Raw genomic sequence first — 9177 nt, forward strand, 5'->3', positions numbered from 1 at the left:
AACAGGTTGGACTGAGTCCAGCTGGGCAGGCCTGGTCTGGCTAGGCTCAGCATGACTACCAGAGTGGACTGAGCTGTGCGAAGGGAGATATGCTGCCCTGGGCTCAGATGGGCCAAACTGACCAATCTGGGCAGTCCTCAGCCATGCCTGACTGAGCTGGGCTGTACTGGACTATCCTGGAATGAATTGTCCTGGGCTAGGCTGGACCAAGCTGGGAGAAGCTGGACTCTGCCTGGCTGAGCTAAGCTAGGGTGAACTAGGTGGAGCGAAATGGGCTATAGACAACTGGGTTGGGCCGGACTAAGCTGGGCTGTTCTAACCCATGCTTAACAGAGCTGGACTGAGCTGAGAGAGCTAGACTTTCCTAAGCTGGGAGGGCTAGTCTGGGCTGGCTAGGCAGGGCAAGGTGAAGCTGGTGCAGGAATTGCTGAGCTGAGGCCTCGATGAAATGTTTAGGGTTGAGCTGAGCCAGGCTGACCTAAGCTGAGCTGGGCTGAGTCAGAAGAAGTCTAGACACAATTGGATAGGGCTAGATGATCTGAAATGGACTGTCTTGGTCTGCTTGGTCTGAGCTGAACTACCCTGGGTTATTCTTGGCTGAGCTGGGCTGAACTGGGCTGGCCTGGTTGGGTTGGGCTGGTCTGGGCTGGCTTGAGCTTGGCTTAGTTGGGCTTACCTGGGCTAGCCTGAGCTGGACTGGCCTGGCTGGCCTTGGCTGGTTTGACCGAGCTAAAATGAGCCTGCTTGCTGTGTAATAGGCTAGTCTGGGCTGACTAAGCTAAGCTAGGCTAGGCTTGAATAAAGTTGACTGAATTGAATGAAGAGAGCTATGGTTAGCTGAGCAGAGTTGAGCTAAGCTGAGCTGAGGTGAGCTAAGCCGAGCAGAGTTAGACTCGGTTGGGCTGTGCTGGGCTGACCTGGGCCAGGCTGGATCAAGCTGGACTGCCTTGAGCTGAGCTTGATTAAACTGGGTTCAGCTAGGCTATTTTGGCTAGGTTAGGCTGGACTGTGGGGAACAGTACTCAGCTATGTTGGTTTGTCTTCCATGGTCTCAACTGTCCTAGGTCAAGATTTTCTGGACTCTGTTTAGCTGGATTTCATGGACACAGCCAGGATGGACTGGGCTGAGCTGAACTTGGCTGAGCTAGGCTGAGTTGGGCATGAGCTCATATGAGTTTAATTGGGTTAACCTGTGCTGGGCTGAGCTGGGCTGAGCTGGACTGAGCTGGGTGAGTCAGAAGAACCTGGGCTCAACTGTGTAGGAGTAGACCCATTCCTGGCCCTGCTGGTCTACCTGGTCTGAGCTGAACTACACTGGTTTATTCTTGACTAAGCTGGACTAAACTGAACTGTACTGGCCTGGTTGGGTTAAACTAGCCTGGACTGGGCTGCCCTGGGCTAGGCTGAGCTGGGTTGTGTTGTTCTGGGCTTGGTTAGCTGGGCTGGACTATGGTATTCTGGGCTAAGCTAGCTGGACTAGACTCAGCTAGTTGGGCTGAGATGGGCTGAGCTGGGCTGAGCTGGGCTGAGCTGGGCTGGCCTGATTGGGCTGGTGTGTGCTGGCCTGGTCTGAGATGAGCTGGGCTGGGCTGAGCTGAGCTGACTGGCTTGGGCTGAAATGGGATGGCTTGGGCTGGCCTAGGCCAGGCAGGGTTGGGCTGGCCTGGTTTGGCTCGGCTGAGCTGGGCTGAGCTGGCCTGGCCTGGTCTAGGCTGATCTGAGCTGGGCTGAACCAAGCTGGACTGGGCTGGGCTCAGCTGGCCTGGGCTGGGCTAAGTTGGGCTGAACCAAGCTGGACTGTGCTGCACTGGGCTAGGCTGAGCTGAACTCTGCTTGAATGGGCAGAGTGTGGATGTGTTGGGCTAAACTGGGCTGGACTAGGCTGAAATGGGCTAGTCTGAGTTGGCCTGGGCTGGGCTGGGCTGGCTAGGGCTGAGCTGGCCTGGGCTGGGCTGGCCTGGGCTGGGGTGGACTGGGCTGGGGTGGACTGGGCTGAGTCAAGCTGGACTGAACTAGGCTGGACTGAGCTGCGTTGGGCTGGGATGTGCTAGCTGAGGTGGACTGAGCTGGGTCTGTGGGCTGTAATAGGCTAGGCTGGGCTAGGCTTAGTTTAAATGAAGTTGACTGAGTTGAGTGGACAGAGCTATGGTTAGCTGGGCTGATCTATGCTGAGTTGGACTAAACTGGGCTGGCTGGGCTGACCTGGGCCAGGCAGGATCAAGATGGGCTGCCTTGAGCTGAACTTGACTGATCTGGCTCAGCTGGTCTATATGAGCTGGACTGGGCTGGACTGTGGGAAGCAGGACTCAGCTGAGTTGGCTTGACTCTCCTAAGACAAGGTCATCTGGACTCTGCTTAGCTGGACAGAGCCGGGCTGGGCTGTGCTGAGCTGGGCTGCCCTGAGCTAGGCAGGTCTGGCCTGGGCTGGGCTAAGCTGGGCTGAACTGAGCTGGACTGAGGTGAGTTGGGCCGGGTTAGCTGAGCTGGGCTGAGCTGGGCTGGCCTGAGCCTACTGGCCATAATGGGTTGGACTGATTTGGCTAGATTGAGCTTGAATAAAATTGACTGAATTGAATGGACAGAGCTCTGGTTAGTTGGGCTGATCTGTGTTGAGCTGGACTGAGCTGAGATGGGCTAGACTTAAATTGGATAGGCAGGATCAAGCTGGACTGACTTAAGCTAAGCTTGACAGAACTGAGTTCAGCTGGGCTTTTTAGGCTGGGTTAGGCTAGGCTGTGGGGAGCAGGACTCATCTGAATTGGCTTGTCTTCTCCATTTTTGACTATTATAAGGCAAGGACTCTGCTCAACGGGGCTTCATGGACAGAGCCAGGGTGGGGCAGGCTGGGCTAAACTGGCCTTGGCTGAACTGGACTAAGCTAAACTGAGCTGGCCTGGTTTGAGTTGGGCTAAGCAGGGCTGGGCTGGACTGCACTGAGCTTGGTTGAGCTGAGAAGCCTGGGCTCGGGTTGGCTGGGCTCGGCTGGACAGAGCTGAGCCGGGTGGATAGAGCTGTACTGTGATTAAAAAAAAAAAAAAAACTTGCAACTAACTTCAATACTGAGCTAAGCTGGGAATCAGGATTAGGATGGGCCAGTGGATCTGGAGCTCTAAGGCCAAGTGAGAGGGCCAGGCATGTATACCAACCAGTGTGCTATTTGGGGAGGGACTTATGGTGGGTGCTGGTGAGGACTTTGCCCTCTATACATAGGTGTCAGGGCCAGGTCTGCCCCTTCCTGAGAGGTCAGTAGTCGGGGTCCCTTTGGAGGCCAGTAGGGGAAGGTAGAGCACCAGGAGTCCTGGCTGATCAGGCGAGGGCCAGATGAAGGAACCAACCAAGGCAGAGGAGTCTGGGGACTAAGAAGCTGAGCCCAAGGATCTCAGCAAACAGGAGGCCCAGAGTGGCAGCAGTAGGACCTGTCTACAGTAAGCCTACAAGGACATTGGGGTAGGGACAGAGAAGGGACATCCTGGTGATTCTTGAGGGATATCTCTGGCCCCTGCTCCCTAATGAAGATCGATGAGTAGTAGGCAAAGTGGACAGCCTGTTGCTTCCTGGTGGGGTCTCTGGGTCCCCAGATTCCAGTAGGGATCTATAGGCTGGTAGATAGAGGGAAGGGCCTGGTGATTCCTAGAAAGGGGGTTTCTGAGTTTCCAGGTCCCAGTGGGGGTCTGTGGGTGGAGTTTGGGAGACAGTCTGGTGTTTCCTGGGGGTTCTCAGGGCCCCAGTGGGATCTACGGGTGGATGGGCAGAGGAGACAGCCTGGTGATTCCTGGTGGGGAAGTCTCCAGTCCCCAACCGAGGTTTGTGTGTAGGTGGGCAGAGAGGACAGCCTGGTGATCCCTAGGAAAGAGATTTATGGGTTCCCAGGCTTTAATGGGGGTCTATGTGGGACAGCCTGGTGAATCCTAGTGGGGGTTTCTGGGGCTCAGTGAGGCTGTATGGGTGAGTGGACAGAAGAAACAGCCTGGTGATTCCTGGGGGGGGGGGGCCTCCAGGCCCCAATGAGGGTCTACAGGTGGGTGGGCAGAGAGGACAGCCTAATGATTCCTGGGAGGTTTCTGGGCCCCATTGGTGGTCTATGGGTGGTGGGCAGATGAAACAGCCTGGTGATTTCTGAAGGGGTCTCTGGGCCTCAGCGGGGGTCTACAAGCTCTGAGCCTGAGCCTTGAGTAGTGAGCCAGCGCCTCTGCTCCTCAAGGGGAAGAGCCTCGCAGTCCAGTCACTTAGGGCCAAGGGTGGGTATGTCCTAGGAACTACCCCTGTTCCTGAGCGTGGCCTGAAGGTAGTGATGAAGAAATTTCTTCTGATGGGGGTACAGGGGGATGTCGGATGGCATCCTGGGACTGGGGTTTGTAGGGGAAGTGGCAGCATCAGACAGTGGGGAAAGGATCCAAAATGATCCCTTAGGCTGGAGCAGGAGGAACATGCCTCAGCCCTTCCACCATGTCATAGCCAACCCCACCTCTGCCCCAGGTCCTCATCTTACCCAACACACAGGCCCAGGGAGCAGTCATCCTGGTACCTGGGGGTGACAGTTTCATCCAGTGCTGACCCTCAGCCTTGTCCCCACAGCCTCAAGCCAGGACCCCACCATCTTCCCCTTGGCCCACTGCTGCAAAGATGAAATCAAAGACTCCGTGACCCTGGGCTGCCTGGTGACTGGCATCATCCAGGGGCAAGTGTCCGTGAAGTGGGACACTGGTCCCCTGAACAGCAGTGATGTGACTTTCCCTGCTACCCTCCACAATTCCTCCAGCCTCTATACCACCGTGAGCCAGGTGACTGCCTCAGGCAAGTGGGCCCAACAAAAGTTCACCTGCAGCGTGGTACAAGAACCATCCAAAACCAGCCTCAATAAGACCTTCACTGGTGAGCAAGGGCTGGGGTCATCACAGTACACCAAGAGGGACCACAATTACAGAAGAGGAAGGACTTCCAGAATGTGTCAGGCTGAACCTGAGCAGTCTCCTAGGGCTTGTCCCCACAGAGGGCGGGAGAAGAGGGGACTTGCCCTGTGGAGGCAGGGAATGAGAGGCTCAAATGCCACTGTTGCTGGTAGCTCCCCAGTGTGTTCGGGGCTCTGGGCTGGGATGTGGGGGCAGTGGGAACTGAGAGAAGGGGACATAGGCTGGGACACAAAGCTCAGGGAGGTTAACAACACCCCTGTTAAAGCTGGCTCATGGTCCCAGCACCCACTAGCCCTTTACTCACACCCAGCCCTCTCGCCCCTAGCATGTTTCAGAGACATAACCTCACCCACTGTGAAGCTCTACCACACAGCCTGTGACCCCCGTGGCAACTCCAAGTTCACCATCCAGCTGCTGTGCCTCATCACTGGCTACACCCCAGGGGACATAAACGTCACCTGGCTCGTGAATGGAGAGAAGACCCGGGGCCTCTACCCTACCACGGCCCTGCCCAAGCAGGAGGGCAAGCTGGCCTCCACCCACAGTGAGCTCAACATCACCCAGGACCAGTGGGTTCCTGACAAGACCTATGCCTGCCGCGTCACTCTCCACGGCAGGTCCTATGAGTCCACTGCCCAGAGGTGCCTAGGTATGGTCCCACCCTGACACAGACACTCACAGTCTGAGAGGGAGCAGGGTTTCATACACTCCTCCATGCCACACCTCTCGCCCTCAGATTCTGAACCCCGAGGAGTGAATGCCTACCTCATCCCACCCAGCCCCTTAGACCTGTATGTCAACAAGGCGCCTAAGCTCACATGCCTGGTGGTGGACCTGGCCAGTGAAGATGGGGTGAAAGTGATCTGGTCCCGGGACAGGGGGACTGCTGTGCATGCTGACCAACATACTGCCAAGAAGCAACACAATGCAACAGTTAGCGTCACGTCCACCCTGCCAGTGGACACCAGGAATTGGATTGAGGGTGAGACCTACCATTGCATAGTGTCCCACCCACACCTGCCCAAGAAGATTGAGAGGTCTATCAACAGAACCCCCGGTGAGCCAGGGGCTGGTGGGGGTTGGCTGGGACCAGGTGGGCTGAATGGGGCGAGGCAGTCAGGACAGGTCTGCTGACCCCAAGTGCTCTCCCACAGGCAAGCGTTTGCCCCCCGAGATCCACTTGTTCAAGCCACCTGAGACGCAGAGGAACAAGGACAGGCTCACCCTTACCTGTCTAGTCCAGAACTTCTTCCCCCCTGACATCTCGGTGCAGTGGCTGTGCAATGAGAGGCTCGTGCCTTCGGACCAGTTCTACATCGCAGAGCCCCAACCAGCTAGCGGCTCCAGCCGCGCCTTCTTCACCTTCAGCCTCCTGGAGGTCAGCAAGTCTGAATGGGAGCAGCAGCAGTTCACCTGCCGTGTGGTCCATGAGGCACTGTCTGAACCAAGAACTCTCCAGAAATCGGTGTCGATTAAAGACTCCGGTAATTGACACCCTCCTGTCCTACCCCTCCCAGGCCCTGTCTCCTGGGGTGGAGTGGGAGGGTGGGGAAGTAGGGGAACTGCCAGACTCTCCATCTGCTATGTAACAACCCTGGGAAGCCACCCCAATAAACACCGGGAGCCTGCTGAGAGCCCTGGGCTGTTTTTGGAGGGCGGGCTGACGTTGGCCCTGGGACCCCTGATGAAGGGGTCCCCAAGAGAGGACTAGGAGGAACTGGGTACACTCTGTCCACCTGGGTGTCTGAGAGTGTGTGTCGAACTGTGTCTATGGGGACTGCCCTTCCCACTCCACTCTGGACCTAGCCCACTCACAGGACTCCTAAGGGCCAGGGCAAATGGTCCTCTAGGGAGCAGCCCAGGAGACCCCGGCCCAGCCACTGCAGCACCTCTCTCTCCTGGAGACTCTGGGGTCTCAGCCGCAGCTCCAGCCTGCTGCCCACCTCTGCCAGGCACAGACAAGCTCTGCACTCACGGGAGCCTCACCCCGTCTGGATGAACACACACGGCTCCTTCTGGGTGGGGAAACCCAGTGAGTTCAACCCTCTCACAGATGCAGACACATAGGACCCTCACCTGTGACCCCACCTCCATTCACAACTGCAGAGGACATCACACATATACACACATCGTGCAAACACAGACACATGCCAACCCCATCACACACATACACCCCAAACCTGTCATAACTACGCACACCCCAGATCCATCAGACACACTCGCAACAAACCCACCACACACCCTCAGCACAGGACAGGCCCTCCAACCCTGCCCTGCCCACAGTCGGGTCACCCAGTGGCCTGTCCTGTTGCTTGGGCCCCACCACGGGCCACACCAGCTCATGGCTGGGGGTCACCCATGGTCAGGCTCACAAACTCAGTTCATGCCACACATGTCCCCACACCCACACCGAGCCATGTGCCCCTCCATCCACAGCACTGGCAGCTGCAACCATTAGGAGCCAGGCATACTCACATAGGCCGCTTTCAGCCCTCCCTCATGCCATGCCTGAACCACCAGCTCCCTGTGGTAGTAACTGCCTCTGAGACAGACGTGCAGAAGCTTCATGCTGGCCTGGAGCCCACTGGCCCCTCACGGCCCTCTCCTGTAATCCCAGCCTCCTCCACCAGACTGCTCTTGTCTGCTGCACCTCACAGACACACAGTCACACATACACACAACCAGCATTGTCTGGGCCTTGGGTGTGTGACTGGAAATGAGGAAGCCAACCCAGAGCAGGCTGCAGTTTCATGCTAGCTCCAGGGGTCCAGAGCTGAGGGGCCAAGGCTTCTACCCACCGCCCAACTGTGTTCACCTCCAACACACACACACACACACACACACATCAGACCCACCATGCAGACACACATGCTCCCCAAACCTGTCACACACATACACACATCAGACCCACCACACAAAGACACTCCCAACCATCACACTAACAGCAAACTCATCATGCACATACACACATCACACAAACACACACACAACAAACCCATCACACACACACCAAGTTCATCATACACACATACACACCCCAGACCACCATACATGCACAGTCCTAGACCCATCACATACATGTACACCAAGCCCATCACATACACACACACACTCCAGACCCACAATGCAAACACACACACGAGTTTAGCACACATACACATGCCCAGCCCATCACACACACACACGTACACATACTATACCCACCACACAGACATAGCCAAAATCCATCACACACACTCAAAACTCATTACAGAGACACACGCACTCAAACCCATCACACCCACATATACCCCATCACACACAGACACCAATCCTACCACAAACACACACACGGACCCCACAACACACACAGCCCTAGACCTATCACATATATGCACATCAAGCCGATCACACACGCACGCACACACACACTGCAGACCCTTACACACACACACCAAGTCTATCACACGTATATACCCCAAACCTGTAACATATATACACATCCCAGACCCATAATACTCAAACACCCACAGCAAACTCATCACACATATACTCATATCACAAAACACACTCACATGCCAAGCCCATCACACACACATCCCAGATGTTTCACACCCACATATACCCCAGACTCTTCACATACCCACATGCCAAGCCCATCACATGCACGAATACACATATACCTCATTATACACACACAGCCCCAAACTTATCACATACCCACACCCCAAGTGAATCACACACACATACACACTCCAGACCCACTACACAAACACACACCAACTCTATCACACATACACACATGCCAAACCCATCACACACACATGTATACACACATTCTAGACCCACCACACTCTCACACCCAATATCTATCACACACATCCCAAACCCATTACACAGACACACATCCCAGACCCATCATACCCATACACCCATAGCAAACCCATCACACAAATACACACATCACACATACACACACCAAGCCCATCACACACATCCCAAACCCACCACACCCACACATACCCCAGACCCCTCACACACATAGACAGCAACCCCACCACACAGCAGACCCAAACACACCCTTCACATGAGCACAACAGAGCATACAACACATATACACAAACACACTTCCAAGCACACACCAAATACAAATAGGAAACACAGGAATCTTGCATACCACATACACACTGCTCATATCGAAGACTGTCCAAACACATGCAGACCCAGGCCCGTGCACTGAAATACTACTTCGCTCTCCCCATGGGAACCTGGACACTCCTGGGCCCTG

The 9177-nt window shown here is 55.6% G+C and overlaps 1 gene segment (V, D, J or C); it reads left to right on the top strand.

The window, feature by feature from the left end:
• The first annotated feature begins 4325 nt into the window (after window positions 1-4325).
• LOC135228394 (immunoglobulin heavy constant epsilon-like) lies at window positions 4326-6544 on the top strand. The segment is given in 5 exon segments: window positions 4326-4380; window positions 4576-4872; window positions 5236-5559; window positions 5647-5967; window positions 6065-6544. Coding segments are annotated over 5 exon segments (1335 nt in total).
• Window positions 6545-9177: the final 2633 nt, after the last annotated feature.

Source organism: Loxodonta africana, chromosome 21 (genome assembly GCF_030014295.1).
Source record: "Loxodonta africana isolate mLoxAfr1 chromosome 21, mLoxAfr1.hap2, whole genome shotgun sequence".
In the NCBI taxonomy this organism is placed as follows: Eukaryota; Metazoa; Chordata; class Mammalia; order Proboscidea; family Elephantidae; genus Loxodonta; species Loxodonta africana.